The sequence below is a fragment of the Bos indicus x Bos taurus genome, chromosome 11, assembly GCF_003369695.1.
Source record: "Bos indicus x Bos taurus breed Angus x Brahman F1 hybrid chromosome 11, Bos_hybrid_MaternalHap_v2.0, whole genome shotgun sequence".
Taxonomy (NCBI): Eukaryota; Metazoa; Chordata; class Mammalia; order Artiodactyla; family Bovidae; genus Bos; species Bos indicus x Bos taurus.
Genome location: NC_040086.1, coordinates 29,211,519 through 29,233,241, shown reverse-complemented (window position 1 = coordinate 29,233,241; position 21,723 = coordinate 29,211,519). Strand labels below are relative to the sequence as shown.

At 53.7% G+C, this 21,723-nt stretch overlaps 1 protein-coding gene across 2 annotated transcripts in view; it reads right to left on the bottom strand.

The window, feature by feature from the left end:
* The window catches only part of TTC7A (tetratricopeptide repeat domain 7A), a 123,172-nt gene that overhangs the window by 17,555 nt on the left and 83,894 nt on the right, over positions 1 to 21,723 (bottom strand). For both annotated transcript variants that reach the window (XM_027555189.1, XM_027555190.1), the window contains 3 exons: positions 9,940 to 10,056; positions 6,551 to 6,648; positions 2,595 to 2,729 (listed from right to left, as the gene is read on the bottom strand). In XM_027555189.1, coding sequence (XP_027410990.1) covers positions 2,595 to 2,729; positions 6,551 to 6,648; positions 9,940 to 10,056 — 350 coding nt within the window. The remainder of the gene's footprint in view (positions 1 to 2,594; positions 2,730 to 6,550; positions 6,649 to 9,939; positions 10,057 to 21,723) is intronic.

The following is a 21,723-nucleotide window of genomic DNA, read 5'->3' as shown; positions in this document are numbered from 1 at the left end:
GGCTTCTCACTTCAGACTGGAATGGGAAGGAGTCTTGAAGAGGTTGGGGGGGTGGGGGTGGGGCAGGAGGACAGTTGGGAGATGAGGGATACATTTCCCAACCTAAGTGCGGGTTAATGATGGAGCTTACTGCCAAGACAGACTGGGATGCAATTAATCTTGAACCAAACTGGGAGATTAGCTCATTCCAAAATGATAAAGGGCGATAGTCTTCTCTTCCTGGAAATCTGGTGCAGCTGGAGGAATCTTTAGGCTGGGTGGGTGGGGGTGGTCATGGGGGTTGCTGATGACAATACTTGTAGCTTGGGTCAGGTGGGGGTGTGGAGGCTTAGGGTGATCTGCTCCTGGCAGTCCTTCATTCAAGGGGTGCTCAGCACATGCTTGCTGGTGATGATGATGGCCACGGGAGGGGAGGGGGCTCATGCAGTGAGGATTCTCCAGAATCCTCCCATGCTCAGAATGGAAGACCTAGGCTACCTTCTTGCTTCCCTTTTTGCCTGTGGCAGCTACCCACCAGTCTCTCCTCCTTTCTTCTATAATGACAGATCCCCTGATTTTTGATGGGGCACATGTATACCCAGAATAATGGCATCTCCCAGAGTCCTTGGCAGGTAGATGTGGTCATGTGACTAAGTTCTGGCCAGTGGATCATGAGGGGAAGTGATGTATGCAAATTCTAGGACATGTCCCTCCAGGGACGGGGTGTCCCCTTCTCCCACCCTTCCTGGTTAAGCCTTGGAATGTGAATGTGGTGGAGAGCCACCTTGGATCACAAGGACAAGAGCGACACCGCAGTAAAAGCAAAGCCAACAAAACGGAAGGAACCTGGGTCCCGGACCAGGAGAGCAGAGCTGTCATCCTAGTCAAGGCTGCCATCTCTGAATTGTTACAGAAGGCAAGAGAAGTGTGTACCTTATAGAAGCCACTGCTATTCTGCATGGGTCACACACCCCAAGCTTGTCGCCTAATGCCACACAGCCCAACCCTCACTTTGCACCACAATTCAAGCACTTGGATTTTGTTCTCAGAGTTCTCCATGGGCCAAATGTCTAAGATAATTCCAGAGAAGAAAAGCTAATGTGCAAATTAATGAAGAATGTTGGCTTATACCAAAATTCCCAAGTCTAATTATAGGCTTCAGGAAGGCCTTTAACCTTACTTGGAGTTACCAGAACATACTGCCACCCTAGCAGAAAGCAGCATTTCTCAGAGATGCAAGCAGCCTTGTAAAATGCAGAAAGGTTGTTATCTGCTAAGATGAGTCAACAAGACAGACCATTAACACAAAAGGCCTTAGGAGTTCCAAAGCAGGTAGCATGCACCTCCCAAATGTGACCACTCATCAATGCACTGCCAATATATTCCTTGAAGCTGGTGAAACCCCCGGGGAGGGTGAAGCTTTCTGCCCCAGGCCCCTGTGGTGGTGGGGCCCCAGTATGCCCATCGGGAGCTGTTAGAGCTCCACGTCTTAGAAGATGACAGGGCATCTTTGCCTCAGAGGAAGCCTAGCTTGTTATCCCTCTGGATTTTTCAAAGTTCTTCCTACTTCAGATGCAACAAGTGACGCTGGAGCACAGCCCCCGCATCCCTAGCATCCCAAGGGAGCCTGATGTGCTAACTGGGGCAGTATCTGCATTATTAACATGCTTCCCGGTCTAGTCTTTTTATGAATCCTTGTCCAATTTTTTCCCCCAGATTTAGATCCTGTGGAGGGGAGAGTGGGGGCGTCCTGCATACTAATGTGTCCATATGTGGAAGCTACCAGTGGGGAACTGTAGATCCTCAATCAACAAGCACATTCTAACTCTGACTTGCAGAATCCGCAGGTCCCAGGAAGGGAGTGTCTCCTTCGTCTCTTCTCTCTGTCCTCGGGGTTATCTTATCGACGCTGCCCGGGGTTGGGGGGGCGGTGGGCGTGGGGCGTGCGGAGAGGCAGGGGCGGGGGAGGGGCAGCAGGAGGGTAATCAGTAGCAGGTGAGGCGCTTCATGCCTGGGTCAAGGGGTCATGTTGGATTCCACTCACCCTATCACCTTCCTTTTCCTTTTGCTGCTGCTACCATTTTCTCTCATTCAGGCACACCCCGTCTTGGTTCTCTCGTTCCATTCTAATCCCCCTCTCACACCCACTCCAGTATTCTTGCCTGGAGAATCCTATGGGCAGAGGAGCCTGGCGGGCTACAGTCCATAGGGTCGCAATTTAAACTTTGCCGAGCACCTACTATGTATGTGCTAACTGCTCGACACACACTAGCTCATTTCAGATCAGGACAGTAAATGAGCTGTGGGACTCTGAACCTCCTGCCTCCTCAACACTCACAGACCCTCCAACTCCGGGGTGGCAACGGTGCCCACCAGCTATCAAGAGAGATCATTACCTGAATGGCGATCCTTGAGTTCCCAGCCCTCTACTTTCAAAGAACTCGGCCACCAGGTCTTGCTTTCTTGGGGCCAGCACACCTCACTTCTGTTCTAGCTCTCCCAAGAGTTCTTGGGGGTCTGAGTCCTAACAGGTTTTCTTCAAGACACAGCTTTCCCACCTGGGCTGCCAGGGCAGACCCGCAGGAGCCAGAGGGGTCCTGGGTGGGAGCACTCACCAGCCTGAAGCCAGATCTGTTCCAGCGTGGTCCACAGCTGCATGGGGCCCTGCTTCAGGACCGAGCTGGGCACGGTCAGCTCTGACATGGCCTCCTCCAGCCGCGAGGCAGCAATGGATGATGCCCGCCGAGAGCCTGTAGAGCGAGACAGGAAAGGCTGAGCTGCAGGCCTGGTGGCAGTGGCTGCATAGCCCTGCAGGAGCGGCAGGGCACACCGAGTCACAGCAGGGTGGCCTGGCCCTGCAGCTGCAGAACAGTGCACAGACCCACTAGGAGGGGCCCATCCAATGCCTCACCCATGCATGAGAGAGGAGGTGGGTTACTGAGGGGCACTGAGGCAGTAAGCCCACTTCTAGGAGTCAATCCCTAAAGAAGAACACTGTGAATGTTGGCAATGGTGGGCATTCTACCACCGCCCAGGACACTGAAGACAGAAACGATCTCGATGTCCATCAGTGGGGACTGATTAAAAATAAGTGAGAGTATAATCATATTGGACAATGCAGTCATTAAAATAGCAATGTGTAACTATGGGTACTGATGCAGAAAGATGGTGACGTTATGCAGTTTGGTAAAGAAATAGAGGAAAACGACAGAATGCGAAAGACTAGAGATCTCTTCAAGAAAATCAGAGATACCAAGGGAACATTTCATGTAAAGATGGGCTCGATAAATGACAGAAATGGTATGGACCTAACAGAAGAAGACGATATTAAGAAGAGGTGGCAAGAATACACAGAAGAACTGTACAAAAAAGATCTTCACAACCCAGATAATCACAATGGTGTGATCACTCACCTAGAGCCAGACATCCTGGAATGTGAAGTCTAGTGGGCCTTAGAAAGCATCACTACGAACAAAGCTAGTGGAGGTGATGGAATTCCAGTGGAGCTGTTCCAGGTCCTGAAAGATGATGCTGTGAAAGTGCTGCACTCAATATGCCAGCAAATCTGGAAAATTCAGCAGTGGCCACAGGACTGGAAAAGGTCAGTGCATTCCAATCCCAAAGAAAGGCAATGCCAAAGAATGCTCAAACTACCGCACAATTGCACTCATCTCACATGCTAGTAAAGTAATACTCAAAATTCTCCAAGCCAGGCTTCAGCAGTACGTGAACCGCGAACTTCCAGATGTTCAAGCTGGTTTTAGAAAAGGCAGAGGAACCAGAGATCAAATTGCCAACATCCACTGGATCATGGAAAAAGCAAGAGAGTTCCAGAAAAACATGTAATTCTGCTTTATTGACTATGCCAAAGCCTTTGACTGTGTGGATCACAATAAACTGTGGAAAATTCTGAAAGAGATGGGAATACCAGACCACCTGACCTGCCTCTTGAGAAACCTGTATTCAGGTCAGGAAGCAACAATTAGAACTGGACATGGAACAACAAACTGGTTCCAAATAGGAAAAGGAGTACGTCAAGGCTGTATATTGTCACCCTGCTTATTTAACTTATATGCAGAGTACATCATGAAAAAGGCTGGACTGGAAGAAGCACAAGCTGGAATCAAGATTGCCGGGAGAAATATCAATAACCTCAGATATGCAGATGACACCACCCTTATGGCAGAAAGGGAAGAGGAACTAAAAAGCCTCTTGATGAAAGTGAAAGTGGAGAGTGAAAAAGTTGGCTTAAAGCTCAACATTCAGAAAACGAAGATCATGGCATCCAGTCCCATCACTTCATGGGAAATAGATGGGGAAACAGTGGAAACAGTGTCAGACTTTATTTTTTGGGGCTCCAAGATCACTGCAGATGGTGATTGCAGCCATGAAATTAAAAGACACTCCTTGGAAGGAAAGTTATGACCAACCTAGATAGCATATTCCAAAGCAGAGACATTACTTTGCCAACAAAGGTCTGTCTAGTCAAGGCTATGGTTTTTCCAGTGGTCATGTATGGATGTGAAAGTTGGACTGTGAAAAAGGCTGAGTGCCGAAGAATTGATGCTTTTGAACTGTGGTGTTGGAGAAGACTCTTGAGAGTCCCTGGACTGCAAGGAGATCCAACCAGTCCATCCCAAAGGAGATCAGTCCTGGGTATTCTTTGGAAAGACTGATGCTGAAGCTGAAATGCCAATACTTTGGCCACCTCATGCGAAGAGTTGACTCATTGGAAAAGACTCTGATGCTGGGAGGGATTGGGGTCAGGAGGAGAAGGGGACAACAGAGGATGAGATGGCTGGATGGCGTCATGGACTCGATGGACGTGAGTTTGAGTGAACTCCGGGAGTTGGGGATGGACAGGGAGGCCTGGCATGCTGTGATTCATGGGGTCGCAAAGAGTCGGACACGACTGAGCAACTGAACTGAACTGAACTGAAAAAAGCAGCAGACTGCAAAAGAGAGCACAGTTTTATGAGAAACAAAATACAGGAATGTTTCCGAAAGTCTGAAAGGCCACTTATTAAGGTTTGAGTGGTGAAATGATGGATGACTTTTCCTTTCTCCCTTTCATATTTTTACTTTCTGTTTTCACAAGCGCCTATTATTTCTTTATAGAGAAGTACCCTGGAGGAGGGCATGGCAGCCCACTCCACTGTTCTTGCCTGGAGAATCCCATGGACAGAGGAGCTTGGTGGGATACTGTCCATAGGGTCGCAAAGAGTCGGACACAACTGAAGCGACTTAGCACACACGCATGGTGGAATGATGGATGAATTTTCCTTTCTCCTTTTTATATTTTCACTTTCTTTCACAAGTGCCTATTATTTCTTTATAGAAAAGTCCCATCGGAGGTTGGGCTGTGAAGGATTCTTGGGTAGCAGCTTGGGCCAGACCGTGTGCCCTCTGGAGCACTTCTCCCCGTGGCAGTCCTGAGTAACACTGGGTCCCTGTTCAGGATATACAAGCTGTTGACATTTACAGTTTACGAGAAGGTGAAATGCAAGCTCTTTTTTTTTCCTCTCTCTCTCAGAGGTAGTAAAGGCTCCAATAAACTCAGGAGACCTTGGGGCAAAACCACAGATGACTTCAGTTTATAAGGCAAGTGTTCATAGAGTCCTAATAACTTTGTCCAGAGTTCTCCCCTCTCTAATTGCCAAGGCGCTACACTCCCTGGCACTGTTGCCTCCTCGGAGTCAGCAGCTCTACGTCCAGCCCATCGCTCCTCAGCTCAAATCAGGTGCTGGGTGTGGCTTCGGGAATCAGCTTCATCTCTCGACAACAAAGGCGCAAGTTGGTTCCCAGCCACAGGAGTGGAAAAGATGAGCAATGACACCAAATACAACTCCCTCACACGTTCATTCCCGTGACTAATTTTGCTTGTGTTTTTGAGGAAGGTATTTGCTTTAATCAGGTCCTGGGTAAAAATATGTTAAGTTTGCAGATTCTAAACTGGTTTGAATTTCACAAGCCATGGATGTCAGGATGAATTTTTCCAGAAAACTATAGTCAGATTTAGGCTGAAACAGAAGCTCAGCCCTTCCTTTCTACTTGACTTGATCTGTTGAAGACATTATCATGGCAGACCTTGGCCTTGAGCTTTTTTAAAAAACACATTTCTTTGGCCGTGCAGGATCTTCATTGCGGGAAGTCTTAGTTGCGGCATGTGGGATCTAATTCCCCGACTAGGGACTGAACCCAGGCCCCCTGCATCGGGAGCATGGAGCTTAGTCACTGGACCACCAGGGAAGTCCCCTTAGCCTTGAGCTTCAGCCTAAGGGGAGACGGTCTCCGTGCTCCACACAGTCCTCTCTCCACCCGTCTTCCCCACGCCCACACAGAGGATGGGGTCCCTCTCTTACCTACACCATCTGCCTACTTCCTGCCCCTGGGCCAGCAGCTGTCTTGCCACTCTGGGCCCTAAAGAGGCCCGAGGGCAGTTCCTTAGCACAGGAGCTTGGGCAGCAGCCAGCCAGAGGCAGGATGGATTCCACCAGGCCGGGCAAATGCTCAGGCTGGGACAGGGAGCTGTGGGCTTATGTGGACAGCTGCCCACGGGGCACGTTCTTACCAGAGTCTGCATCATGGGCATCAGGCAGAGTCAAGTGCATGCCACTCTGTTTCTTCAGCGTGAGGCCCTCGCCAAGGCTGCCATCTTTTTCCAGGCCCCTGGAAGGCAAGGGAGGGCCAGGCCCCAGTGAGGTGGAGGGCTGGCAGGGAGAATGAGGGGAGCCTTATGCCAGGTAGGCTCTGGGGCTGAGAGTTCAGACCTGAGAACGGAGCTAAAGATCACTGGGAAGGACAGAGCTGAGCAGCAGGCCAGATACAGCTCAGGCTCAGGATTCTAGAATCTGGTTCATCCCAGAGCTGAAGTGACATGGTATTTCTCCTGATCGCCTCCTGCCCGCTCCCTTCCTTGTCCACAGGTTGTGTGCCTGCAAGGCTATCAGCCTCCTCATTAGTCCCTACCGTGACCACATTTTGTTTCTAGAGCTACATGCTTACTCATGCTGTTGCCACCAAGGCCATTCCTGCAGTTCTTGAGATCCACCCAACCCCCCACTGCCTTTAGAACCCAGTCCAAGGTCCCCGCCTCCCTCTAGAGGCTTCGAGCTGCTCATCTGCTCTTTGTCACTGTGGATCCCAGTGCGCGCGTGCACACGCGCACACACACACACACACACACACACGCTGAGGACGAGAAACCCTCCCGTCCATCTAATCCTCTTTTACCTTTTGTGTCCTCTCGGCGTCCAGCAGAGAGCCAGGTACAGAGCAGACGCCATGAACTGGCTTCCATAGAAAGCCTGGTTTTTGCGGACCAGCCCGCCCCCTCAGCCCGCCCTCCAGGCACAGAAGGCCCAGAAGCCACTCCCTGCCTCAGGGTCCCTTACCCTGGACTGCCAGAGTGGCCCTGGAGGAGCCGGAGGGGGCCCTTCGGTGGCAGATAAACAGCGTGGCCATCTTATCACACCTCCCTCAGTCCCCCAGGTCCCTGCAGCTCCCACACAGCTAGGGAGGCTCCTCTTTTCTAAAGAGTGGGGTGTGGGGGAGCCGCCAGCTCGGAAAGGTTATGCCCATCTTCGGGCGCACAGCCCCCAACAGCACCCTGTGACCTTAACCTGCTGACTGCGGAGTCTCAGAGGACTGAGGCCGAAAGGGCAGGAGAGGAGGAAGCGGGCCCAGAGGCCTCCTCCCTTCAGAGTGGACCCACAAAGAACACCAGGGCATCCTTCTGTCTTAATGCCGGTTTACACTGAGCTCGGGCCTCTGGGTGCACAGCCATCTTTGTCGGCGTTAGAGGAAACCATCCAAAAAAGCACAGTGGGAAAGGGCTGGCTCCCACCCTGCATGCCCACCTCTCCTCGGGGAGGCACAGGTACTCCTGCTCATGAAAGAGTGTGAAAGAGCCAGAGACCCTGGGGGAAAGCTGGGGGCTGCCCCTCCTTAGCTGTGTGACCCTTGCCAAAGCTACTTAACCTTTCTAGATCTTACTTCTCTTTTCTTGAAATGGTTATTGTGTGGAGTTAATGAGCATGAGAATGTCAACATCACAAGGCTGTCGTGAGGATGAAATGAGGATGTGGACTGGGGCCCCTCCCACGGCAGCCTAGAGTAAATGCACAGACACAGCCGCTGCTCCCAAGGGGGCTCTTCTAGGGGCTCCAGAAACGGCTCAGCTCGGGGACCTCCTGCCACCTGGTCCTAGGCCCCTACCCTGAAGAACCCGACACCCGGACAAGAGGAGACAGTCCACGCTAAGCATTTAACAAAGACCCGGATGGAGAGTGTTGCACTGGGGCACCAGAGGCCAGGCACAGGGGGCTCCCCAAGGGGCCGTGTGGGCCGGGCAGAGCAGAGGAAGACAGTCAAGGTGCAGAATGGGAGGTGGGGCTGGCAGGGCGGGGTGGCCCAGACCTTCAGGCTGTGGATTCTGGCCTTGATCCTGGACTGCCCCAGTCCAGATGTGACAAGTTTTTGCTCTGTGGCTTCAGGTTCAGAAAGAACACTCCCTATCCTTGGGAAAGCCAGGAGGGGACTGGATTTTACTCTCTGCTTCCAACAGTTTGCCCCCAACTAGCTGGCCAGGCTGAGCCCTGCTCTACCCTGAGTGGGGGGGGGGGTCCCCCCGAAGTGAGGGTGAAGGTGGTGGCTTGAAAAGACCCCAAGGCAAACCCGACAGCTCCACAGCTCTGCTGCTCCTGGAGGGGAGCCACAGGCTAAGCCCTACACGTGGAGACAAGGCTGCAGCTCAGAGGACCGTGATCGCCTAGATGAGCAGGCAGCCAGCCATCCGGCTGAGAGGCGTGCTCTGCCAGCTCTGGGGCAGTTCTTCTCTGCAAGTGGAGCCAGGCCACGCACCTGCCTGCCTGTCACAGCTGGTGAGTGGCAGGACGAGGGACATCCAAAGGCGGGCCCCCCACACACCAGAGTCTGGCCCTCACTCTACAGCACCCAGCTTCCAGGTGGTTCCCCATTTCCTTTCTGCAAAGTCCCTCACCAGAGCTGCCTACTGGCAGCTTCCACCCACCACCCTGCTCTGCCCTGGAATCTTCCAGGCCCAAAGCCTGCAAAGAGAGGGCTGACCCCACCCTGCCCAAGGATTTTATTCGGTCAGATTATCCTGGGGCCTCCTCTGTAAATTCCAACTTTAGAGACATTGTTTTGGGGATTATAAGAGGTTGCTAGGTTCCCAGAGTCCCAGGGAAAGGACAAGTGCCCACCAGAGGGGGGTCCCCTGAGGCGGTAGGGAGATGACACAGCCAGACAAGGGGAGTGGAGCAGAAATGAAGCCCATTTCTGCTTTGGGCTGCACAAGCTGAGCCCGAGTGTCTTGGCAGGTTTCAGCAAAGACGTTCTGCAGATTCAGCCTGGACAAGAGTGCCCTGCTCTGGTCAAGGAGAATCTCAGAGCTGGGGACTGGAGCAGGAGATGGGATGTGTGGAGATGGTAGGTGAGTGGGGGCCCTTCAGGAACTCAGCTTCCTCCTCCTCCTCTCCCAGCTTCCAGATGGAACCAGGAAAGAAGTGACAAGCTCCACAGGCTGGGGTTCAGGAGACTCAGGTTTAAGCCCAACCACTACCGCTCATAGGAGAGTGGCTCTGATACATTATATAAGGTCTCTGGGTCTCAGGTTAAGAACCCTGGGGTAAGGATAAACTATGACAGTGGATAAGATAAAACCAGCTGATGGGGGAGGTGCTTAATAATGATTTCTCTTCCTTCTTATCCCCCTGAACTTTAGTTTCCTAAAGAGCCTTTTTCTGTCCTTCACAGAGGATTGTCAAAAGATTAAAATTAGGGCAGGCCATAAAAGGCCCCAGGAGCAGTAAGTCCCATGCCCTCATTCAAACATCCTCACCACCCTCTCACCCATCAGGCATCATGGCCACTCAGCTGTAGACTGTTGCTCTGGCAACCACCACCTCCCAACTCCGTCTGGAGGGACCCGCCACTCACCCCAGCTGGGAGAAGCTGTACAGGGTCTGCCACAGCTGCAGCATCTGTCTACAGGTCACTAGGGCTTCCTCTGGGCCTTTCAGGACCTGCTCCAGCTTCACCTTGGTGAACATCAGGCTGTGGGAGGAAGAAGAGCAGTGAGAACACCTGAGGGGCCCCCTTCCCCTGGCTTTCCTCCCAGGGTGGAACCCCAGGGGATTCTGCCCCACCGGAGCAGCCCCATCAGCCCACCTCCCCAGCACTCAGGAGGCAGAGTGCCCACACGCACGGCGGTGTCCGTATCCCTGGATCACGTGCTCTCTGCCTAGCTCCCCATCCTCTCTGCCAAAGCACAGAGCACTCCTCTGCATTCGTCAGCATCCCTGCGGCTCTTGCTTATCCCGATCGTGTACCATCCCGCCCACCTCTCAAGCACTGTCTGCCGTGGTAGCGGTCTCCCTCCACACCCTCAGCTCTGCAGCATCCCCCTCACCGAACACATGGCTATCTTTTTACTTACACACTCTCCAGGCCTTATATCAGAGACAGACCCAGAAGGAAACTGACTCAAGGAACGAGGCTAAGCAAGGAACGGGTGAAAAGGTCACAAAAGGGCAGGGTTCTGCTTTCCCTCCTCACCAGCATGCAACAGGTGCTTGAATGCAGACTGTATCCTGACACTGAACACCTGAGGATGATCAGGTTTTCCTTTATTTTCACTGAATAGCCTAACATTGCCAGTTCTCCTCATATATTCAATAAGATGAAAGTGACATGAAGTCTTATTCAGTCACCGTTTAGGAACAACAGAATCTCTTTCAACCCCCCCCAAACCTGAAGTCCTCTACGGTAAGAACAGTGGGAACAGTGGGGATGTGGCCCTGAGAGAGGCTGGGAAGAGAAGGAGGGCTGGTCCTACCAGAAGGCAGGTCCACAGCGGGGTGGACAGCTGCCCCGCTCTGCCCAAGACAACAGTAGACACCATGAGAGCGCTGGCGCAGCATGACCACCCTTTAGTTGTTGGGGAGTCCAGGGTCCTGATGAGGGCCAAGGCAGTGGCTATTTACCAACATGTATGGAAATACTGCAGTCTTTTCACCACGGGTACTGCCAGCTACACTGACGCACACCAGCTGCCTGGCAGCCTGTGGAGAACTTGGCTGAGCCACTGAGGCCCAAACTAGGCTGTGACTCCTGGTTCTCCTCAGGTGGTGAGTGGTGAGCCTCCTTCATTCACGACGCTGCTGCTGCTGCTGCTAAGTAGCTTCAGTCGTGTCCGACTCTGCAACCCCAGAGACAGCAGCCCACCAGGCTCCCCCATCCCTGGGATCCTCCAGGCAAGAACACTGGAGTGGGTTGCCATTTCCTTCTCCAATGCATGAAAGTGAAAAGTGAAAGTGAAGTCGCTCAGTCGTGTCTGACTCCTAGCGACGCCATGGACTGCAGCCCACCAGGCTCCTCCGTCCATGGGATGTGCCAGGCAAGAGTACTGGAGTGGGGTGCCATTGCCTTCTCTGATTCACGACACTGCTTCTGGGCAAATCCGTGGTCTCAGTACCCAGGTGGTAGGTGCTGGGGACACTGGTCCTGCCATCCCCAGTCCCTTTTTCCAGATTCTTGAAAGGTCCAACACCCCACAAGTATTAGGAGCCTCTGCTCTAGGAACATGACACAATTTTGGCCTTCCAGGTTACGATTAGTGCTAAAAATGACAAACTGCTCACAGACTCCAGGGCTGGTGTTCTGGGTCCGACTCAGAACAAGGAAAAGCACAGATGAAGGGGGTCTTTCTGGGACTGGTGTTTGATGAAAACGTGGGGTAGGATGTGGCTGAGAGTTGGGGGAAGGAGGGGGACTGTGGTGGGCTGTGGCTAGAACAGGTGTTGGTGCAAGTGAAAGCTCTCCATGGGGAGGGATACCCAGAACAGCAGAGTCCCCATGGCAGGGTGACTGGGAGCTGGTTCCCTGGACAGTCCCTTGGGCAGACCAGTCCCAAAGCACTCCTCTGCTCCCAGATCTCCCCAGACTGGCCTTCTCTGCCGCATGCCCCTCCCCACCAGGGCCCGTCCCCCTCCTGCTCGCCGGCTGTGTCCCTGAGAGCCAGCAGGGGTCCGTGGGGTGGATCCAGCCACACCATGTGCCCGGAACAGAAGTGGCCGAAAGCTGAGCTGGTGTTACAATGACTTCTACCAACACAGGCTCTTCTCCTCACGGCTGCTGACATTCCATTAGCATGAGCAACCCAGGGTGTAATTTCTCAACCCAACCACATCCTTTCTGGGCTGGGGCAAGCGCTCTGACAGCCCTCCTCTGGCTGGATCCCTCAGTCCCAGATCCCTGGAGGCCCGGGTTAGCTCCCGAGATTTCCCTGGTCTCACAGTGCAGCACCACCAGGACCATTCTCCTTGACAAGAAGCCCTGCTCCGACCGTGACATCAATCAGAACGCCTCTGTGTGCCACCTTCCATCCCGTGACCCTGGGCACCCATGTGGTGCTCACAGGGTATTAGAGGCACCCTGGACCACAGGGCAGGCTCCCCGGCTCATCCATGCTTTGTTTCACACCGTCGCCCTGCTAGGGCTCCCCCTTCCCCTGACATGTGGCCAGGTCCTAACCAGGTGTCACCCTCTGACCTTCTGTGTGTCCCCATGGGGGCCTCACCCCCAGGGGTTTTTACTACATCGTGGGCACATGGGCATCCACACACAGTGGGCACTGCCGAACGCTCTCCACCTGGTAACAGGGATCAGCAAACCACCCCACTCCTTGTCGTTCTTCTAGGACAACCAACTACTGGTCCTGCTGGAGCAAAGGGCTCTCCCCCTCCCATCTGCCAGGATGGGAGGCCCAGTTCTTCAAGCAACGGTACAAGGAGGCTGGCAGGGCCTAGCGCACCACTATGGATGGTGGGGCCACAGCCTCATCAGGACTCTATGCTTCCTGGGTGGAGCCGTGGGGAGGCTGCTGGCAGTGGGGGCTGGGAAGAGAGGGGGCAAGCCCTGGCTCCCCACTCCCTTCAATCAGCCCAGCCCCTGGCATACCTTTTTATACACTGAATGAGTCTAACATGTCATCTGAAGAAACAATTCTGAGACTTAAAAAAAAAACAAACACATTTTAATCCAAAGTTCTAGTCCTCCGAGAAGTGTGATCACCCCTGCCCTTCTCTGCTTAGGACAACCTTCAGTTAGCATTTAAATCACTCTCTCTCATTTATACGTACGTGTGTGTGTGTGTGTGTGTGTACACGTTTTCTGTTTTTCCACATAGGCTTATGCTTTTAACAGTGAAGAAACACTAACATCAAGCATTTACAAACTCAGATACTCTAGAGAACACTCAGCAGCCAGCCGTACGTAGAGATGGTAAAACTACCATCTGTCTTGTCCTGGGTCTTGCTGTGTGTCCCTGCCTGGGTGACGAGTGCCCACAGGGCAAGACCCTGCCTCCCTCCATGTCAGCATCCTCCTCGCTTCCCTGGTGCCTGGCACAGAGCTGAGCACACGGTGTCCGTTCAGCTTAATACTATGAGGATGTGTGTGTGTTGTTACAACCCTCCAGCCACATTTTGGGTCTCGTGGTCCATGGTAAATCGGAGTTGACTTCTGAAGGCACCGCTTCCCACTGCCGGCTCCCAGCTAGGAGGCAGGTGGGGAATCTGCTCGCGGATGCCTCAGAACTGCAGCGAGGGCTGGACTCACACAGGCAACAGGCAGAGTGCCAGCCAATTCCATTTTAAGCTGTCCAGAAGCAAAATGTCCCAGGGCCTGGGGAGGAATGGGGAGCTCGGGACGTGACAGAAAGGCATCTGGCTCCATGTGACTCCATCTGGCTCTTCATCCCAGAGAAGGGTCCCCAGGCAGAGCCAAAAGTACAACAGAGGAGAGTCTCTGAGGCAGGAAGGCTGGGATACTGGAGTCCAGCAGTCCTCCAATGCCCTGACACGAGCCAATCCGGGGAACGGCCCCGCTGCTGTCCTGACCCTGCCCTGTGACGTCGCTCAGTGCACAGACACTGGCCCAGGAGCGAGAAACCCGAGCCAAAGTCCCAGCTTTGCACTGCCACCCAGCTGGCAGGTCACAGGTTCCAAACCTGTGATATAGGAGTGAAGTCTCTTGTCCCGTCTGCCCCAGAGACTCCTGCAGGATGAACTGTGATGACCCAGAGCAGCAGCTGAGAAGCCCACAGCTGCACTAACTCCTCAAGCACAGGCCTGCCCGAGGCTCTGGGAAGGGATTCCTTTATACTTGCAGGTCTGAAAGGCCCCGAAAACCAGCCTTCAGGCCAGGTGCCTTCCAAGGCTCTCAGAAAGCCTCAGACCTTCACGGCTTGTTCAGCAAGGCACGGGGGATGAAAGATGGGCATAAGAAAGGAAACGGATGAGAAGGGATGGACAGTGCCTCAGCAATCCAGGCAGAGCAAAACAACCTCGGCTGTGACCCCCACTGCAAGCCCTTTCCTGTTTTTTAAGATGTAGAATAAACAGTGAGGTCTTTTAAGGCCGAATGCCTTTGCCACGCCGCCAAGGCATCTGAAGGCACACATGAAAGTGAGTGTGCTCTGGGGAAGGGGAAGGAGCAAGGGGCAGTGTAGACGCCACCGCAGGGGTGAAGCTGCCAGGGCTGCAGGAGAGTTCCAGGTGCTTGTACTCTGCACAGCCCAAAGGCTGAGGCATGAGTGCCCTGTTCCTAGCCGGGAGACCAGCGCAGCTGCGGCCCACCCTCTAAGCACTCACATCCTCCTGACGAACACCGGAGTCATGGCAGTCCCTGCCGGCCCCCTTCCGGGTCACCTGCACGGGTCAGCACCTGGGGTCAAAGACAGGTACTCATCAGACCCAAACAGAGCCAGTCCCTGTTGAACCATGACCAGTCTCAGCCCTGCAGAGTCAGTCTGCCTGTCTGCATCTGGGCCAGCCCTCCTCCGGTGGGGACGACAGAGACCAGTGAGGTCAGCGTCTCTGGGTGTGGCCACAGGTCACGGCCTTTGGAAGTCTTTCTGGTCCCTCTGGCCAGGGGCTGACGATGGAGGTTCCCGGGGGGAAAGCAGGGGTGGGCCTAGCACCGCCTCTCTTCCCAGGCCCTCTGCCTGGCCTGCACTCCTGGGCCAGGATCAGCCTTCTAATTATTTGTCAAGAGGATCAAGACTTGGAGCTATTCCCACCTGAGGCCAAGACAAATCATTTCTTTCCACTGCTATGAAGAAGAACTATCTTAGGGTGGTCCTCCTCAGAACTGGGTGAGCATGAGCCTTTCCAAAAACTTTTCTTAGAAACAAAACCTTATTCTGTAAGTGGGGGATATTTTTGTGACAATGGCTCTGGCTAAGCCAACAAGCACTGTCCTGGGGTCAGAGTTCATCCTGTCCGTCCCCCTCACCCAGGGTCTCCAGTCATCTTCCTCTGCGCTCCCTCCCTGCTGCTCACCCCAGCATCCCACCCCCAGTGGCAGGGTGGACGCTGGCAGAACTGAGCTGGCTGCAGGGAAGGACATGGGCTGTGTGGGCAGCAAGCACAACAGGTCCACGTTTTTACTTTCGTGTTCCTTGAAAGAACTTCCCTGTAAAATATACTCAGCATGTGCAGTAAGTAAGACTTGGACATGGTAACTGCTGTGTACCTGAGGGAGTCGCCTCTGGCCCCTGACTTACTGCCCAGCACACAGGAGGACATCGTACTGAAGCGTGCCCTCTGGCCTCAGACGACGTGGGTCCACTGCCAGGACCTGCTGCTTCCAGGCAGGTGCCTCGGCCTCTCTGAGCTTGACCGGCTGTTGGTAAAGCAAAGGCGGTTAACAGCACCATCATGGAGGGCTGCTGGCAGGACTACAGGCAACAGAAACCGTGAAGGCAGCCGGCCCTGCTGCATGGTGACTCCTCAAGAAAGGTCAGCTGTCATCCTGAGACCCCTCCATCATTACTGGTCTTTCCTACCAGGCTCCGCGCTCCAGCAGGGACCACATCTTCCTCATCTTTATATGCCCAGTGGCTCACCTGACGTCACTCAACAAATCATCATTGGATAACAGAAGAAAGTTGAGTCACAAGGACTCACTGAGGCCTGGAAGGCTGTAGGGTCCCCAGGACCAAGAGCCAAGGAAACCAAGTTGCAGAGCACCTGTGGAAACTCTCCCCTCTTCCCAGTCCCGCTGCCCACGTGTGTCTCCCCGGCCCCGGCCTCTGGCTCCTGGCCCTCATGGGAGTCCTCTGTGACGGGAGAGGGTAGTGGCAGGTATGGGGAAGGCACGAAAGGGGGCATTATCTCTTTAAAGGACAGTAATTAGTAATTCCAGCTGACGGCCACGCTGCGTTGTTTTAATGAAGAGTTCTATTTTTATAGAAAACACATAATTGAGTGGAAAAAGCAGGCTATTCTCTGAGTCACCACAGCCACACCTTTGGAAAGTCTTAACTCCTCAGCCAGGAGGCCAGAGCCTGCACACAGCGTGGGCTTCGGTGGGAAGTGGGTCTCTTCCCAGAAAACGGGGCCTGAGTCTGAAGACCCAAGTTCAAATCCCAGCTTCCCTTCCTCTAGCCCTGGGACCCCCGGCCAGTCATTTCAGCTTCTCAGAGCTCCAGTTTCAAATCTGTAAAATGGGACAACAGTATCGCTACCCCCTCGGGGCTTTAGGAGAAAAGAAGGCATACGCAAAGCCTCGCCTTCCTAAAGGGTTCACCCCTTCCTCACTACTTACCCAGCCCCGGTTATGCACAACCACTTATGTTTGCGCTCTCTGCCTCTCTTTCTTCATCTGGAAAATGGGAGTTAACAACAGTTTCTACACCTCCCAGGTTGCGAGGAAAGTGAGTGAATGCGTGGAAGGCGCGCAGAGCAGTGCCTGGCACACAGCCAAGCACGGGGTGTGTTGCTATTTTATTATTATTGAAGTGCTTGGGGTTCAAGCACAGCAGGGTTGTTCAGTGAATCAGCTGGCTGGTCAGGGTTGTTCAGCGAATCAGCTGGCTGGGGTTCTAGTCCCTGCTTTGCCACTCATCAGCTATCTGACCTGGAGAGACCAGCTAACTCTCCAGTTAGTTTCTTTAGACTAGGAGGGTAAGACCGAAAACTCAACAAATCAAACCAAGACAATGACAAAACAGGGTAAGGGGATGTGAGAGCACTCTGAGGGCTGTAAGAAGCCAACATCCCCATGCGTTCCCTGCCTCCCTCCCTTCCTTTCCTCCATCCTTCCAAAAGAGCAAAAACAACTCCTACAGTCTGCCCATCAGGGGGTCTATGTGTGTGCTGGATGCCCAGCTGTCAGTTCCCTACAGGGAGGAAGAGGAGACAGAAGACAGGCCATCGTCTGTCCTCTGTCCCCAAGGTGCTCCCACATGCTCAGGGAAGCTCGAGCAACAGACCAAAGGAAGCAGAAGGGAATCAGATACTCAATGAGTGGGTCAGCTCTGAGTGCAGGAGCTACAAGGCAAAGTGGAGCCCAAGGGGAGTCCCTGAGGCTGGGCAGAATCTGGAAGCACAGCGGCGAGGGAAGGAGGGCACCCCCTGGGGCTGGGCCAGCAGGGGCAGGATCAAAGGCCTGGAGGTGGGGCTCCACGGCCCACTCCCAGCCCTGGATCGGGGCAGGGGGAAGGGGAGGAGCAGCCAGTGTGTCGGAGCCAGCCACTCCCTCACCTCCACTGGGGCTGTGATCATCTGGCTCTTACCCCGGCCAGGGCAGTGCTGAAGGACACAGGTCTCAGAGTCCTCTAAATGCCCCGCATCTGGGAGAGACTCCACCAGAGCGATTAACTGATTCAGCTCACACACTTGCTCTTCAGGACATTATTTTAAAGCTCTAACAGGAGACCTCCCTGATAAGGGAGAGGGACACTTAAGGTAACTTTTCTCGGCCCTAAAAACCAGTCATTTTCCCTTGGTTCTGAAGGATTACATTGACTCATGTCCCCTAATCTTTTATGGTTCACACTGATCCTCTTCCTCAGGGGTCCCCAACCTCCAAGATCTAATAACTGATGCTCTGAGGTGACGCTAATAATAGAAATAAAGTGCACACTAAATGTAATGTACTCACATCATCCTGAAACCATCCCCACCACACCACAATCTGTAGAAAAAGTGTCTTCCGCGAAACTAGTCCCTGGTGCCAAAAAGGCTGGAGACAGCCACTCTATCTGACTTTGAAGCTTTCAAATCCTTTAAAATCAACAGCCCCGCAAGCTTTCACCTCCAGGAGCGAGCACCTCTGTTTCAAAAGTTCTGCCCCACCCGCGGAACAGCCGCCTCCACCCAGTGGAGGCCTAACCTGAGCTGACTGATGGCTGACCCAGTGGGCCTTCAGGCCTGGCTTCCCTCAGCTCCGGGAGACCAGTTTCAGTTACCTTCAGGGGACTCCCCAAAGACACATTCTTGATCATGAAAGATATGAACACAAACCGCACAGAAGCCATTCCACAACCACTCTGGGGTGGAAGAACTTCCAGAAGGATCCTTAATTGGAACAAAAGTTGGCTCCCAGCCCAATGTAAGAAACCAGGAAGCAAACACCTTGTTCTGTAATTGCTGCCCAGTGAGATGATCTGGGGACCTGAAGACTACCCACTGCAGAGGGCAGCCCTACTTCAAGGGTATCAATGTGCCTCCTGGGCCCTCTCCCACCTGCAGAGGCCAGGCCACTCCCGCTTGAAAACCAAGGGCCCAGCCACAGCACCTGCCTCCAGCAAATGTTGACAGCAGTGAGACTCAGGAAGCAAAGAGCTAAAAACCACTTTAAAACAAAGAATTCCTTCTGGAAAAATCTGTTTTCCTTCCTTCCTTCCTTTCTTCTTCCCCAAACAAAATAACCGAGGTCATTCTAGTTGGAGTGTGAGCAGAGGACTGCAGGGAGAAGGAAGACTCGGTGACTGCAGTGTCACATGCAGTGAGGTCCTAGGAGGCTCCCCAGAGCCATCAGCGCAGGGAAATGCTGAATGTCAGACTGGCTGAGCCGAAGAGGAACTGACCTTTGGGGAAGAGCGAGCCGGTGCCAGCGATTACGCCTGGCTTAACACTTCCCTCCACCACATGGCCTTGCAAGTTCACCCCAAGGCTGCTAACCCTCATCGGGGCCTGTGGCAGCCAAGAATGTTTAATGAACCTGGCGAAGTGAGAAACTATGCTTGTGCTCATACCTTTGATTCCAGCCCCTCACTGGCGTGCTGGTATTTCAGGCATCCTTTTGATCCACTCCAAGTCCCCAATAAGAATCACCCAATAAACACAGTGGGTTTAAGTCAAAGACATTAATGGAAGCCCCAGGACTCTGATCCCTTCCGCTTGGTGGAATATACAACTCAAAGTTTATCACATGCAACCTGTAACAAAGGTGAGGTGGGCCAGGTAGAGATCAGAAGGGTGCCCTTGAGGCCTACGTTGGCCTTAGCGGGATTCAGTCACCGTCTGGCCCCAGCTAACGCCTAGTTATCAGCTCAAACATTTTCCAAAACAGCCCCGGTTTCCTGGGGGAAATGCTGTGACTGGTTCCATTTGTTTACAAGTGGCAAGCCGAGCTCTGGCTTGTTGAGAGACCCATATAGCTCCTGCTCTGGGGAAAGCTCCCTAGGGCTCCAGACAACCCTTCCCCTAGGACCTTCCAAGGCCCGCAGAACCTGGGCTGGGCAGAAACTCTTAAGAGAGGTGGTAAGAGGGGAGGGGAAGGGCAAACCCAGTTTGCTCCCCTCCTGCCAGCCCAATAGCCTGGGCTTTCAAAACCAGTGTGGCAGGCTGCCAGGCCTGGGGTGGGAGCAATGACTGACAGGCTGGTTATTGGAAAGCTCCCATCATTAGCCCAGGAATGTTGTTTGGTTACTATGGCGACCTTCCCTACAAGCAGCCTGACTAAAGCGCAAGGAATCTGTTACCTAAAACCAGCACCCTGTGGAGCCCATGGCTTCTGGAACAAGCTTATCAGTGGCCTGTTCCTTTGACTCTCCTAGCTGAGCCTCCCAAGCCCAGGAAGGGAGAAGGAAACAGCTAAGACATCGCTGAGCTTGCTATGGGGAAACCTCTCGAATTCCAAGGCCCAGCCTGGCTTGGAACCCAGGTCCAAATAGGGAGCCTGCTGCCCCCTTGAGGCCCCCTGCAGACTGGCCAGGGGCAGCCTGGCCAGCACATGTGTCCAGGGCTTAGTGGAAAGCCCTCAGCATTTCAGGAAGCTGCTCGGGTGTCTGGTTCTCGTCACGCCAGGTTCACGCTGTCCCTGCAGGGCCGTCAGCCACTGCCTCATCACGTTTCTGCCTCTTTAAACTCAAGCTCCATTAACTAAAGGTCACCTCATAGCACGGAAATAAAGATCCCCTTTGCTATGTTTTCTAATCCCTGAATTTGAAGTCAGCTCCACAAAGGCTGGGATTTTCTCCAGGAGTCTTGAGTCCTGGAAATGGTGACCTCCTGGTGGCTGCTAGGGAGCCGGCACACCTCTTCTCAGCTTCCACTGACCCTCCTGTGCAGGACGCCCTCCCCTGACCCACCACATGTGCTGCCCTCCTTGAGCCCCCTGTCGCAGCATTATGCTGTGGACCATTTCCCCTTCCCCCACTGCTGCCCTTGACCCGGCTGTAAACTGACTGTGAGATCTTCTCTTGTCTGAATCTCACAATAGACCCTGGAAGCAGAGGGAGGCAGGAGAGATGTCAGTCTTTCAGCAGCTGAGGAGGAGGGGACATGGGGAGTAGGAGCAAGCTGCTGGAGGGAGCATAGCTAAGTAACAGCCAGGGACCTGCTGCGGCTCCCACGTGAGGACAAGCCAAGAGGAAAGGGTCTATTCCACTCCCCAGCATCGCCCTGTGCCAGGCCTCTTCCACCCGACACGGGCCTGCCAGCCTCTCCTTCACTCTGCACAAAGGAAGAGCAAGGTCTCAGCCACTGGAACTGGCAAGGTGCTGGGTGGCAGAAAGGCTCAGACCTGGTGCCTTTGAGTGCCCACAGAACAGACCTTATTGACGATGCTGAGGTCCGGGCATCTACCCCATCATCTGGGGCAGATTTTTTTGTTTAGCTGCATTGATATATATTGGATTAGGGGCTTAATTAACTGCGGTGGCAACAGCTGGAGCCACACACAGCTTGTTCCCAATGCAGGGAGCAGCTGGAAGAGCAGGCTACGGTTTCAGCTGAAGGGCAGTGACATTCTTCAGTGATCCCTGACCGTAATGGGCGCAATGACATTTCCTGCTAGTCCATGGGTCTCATCCGTGGGGAAAAGCACTGAATTATTTGCAAAGACCCACAGTCACACCCTAGGTCACTCCACAGTGCTGTGGTGGGTGGCTACCCTCCCCCTCATACCCCACAGTCCCTCCCTCCTCACCCCCACTCCCTTTTCTTTTTGGCTTAAGACAACAGAAATATACTGTCTCACAGTTCTGGAAGCCAGAAGCCCCTTGTATTTTATTCAGTTAGTTTTGTAGCCTTTTAGGGTGGCCCAGTTCAAAGGGGAGCTCCCCATGGTCATGAATGTGAGGGGCACATGGTGGCTCAGAGATAAGAACCTTCTCTCTCCGTGGATGGGCGGGTTCACAGATGGAAGCACCACGGGGGATGGGACGCTCTGGGCCCCAAACACTCCACAGCAAGGCTTCTCTGTGGTGACAGGAACACGAACCCCAAATGTGCTCTGGGAATGGGACTTCCTCGGGCTGGGACGTCAGAGGTGTCCCCTCGCGCTTCCAGCCCCTGAGAACACCTGAGGCCCCTGTAGCGGCCCTGCGGTGTTTGGATAGAGGGGCTCTGCTCCCACGGCAGAGGCTGCCCCACGCTGAAGGCTCCTGCCTGCAGAAGCAGGGACCCGGCTGACACCGAGCGGCAGCCA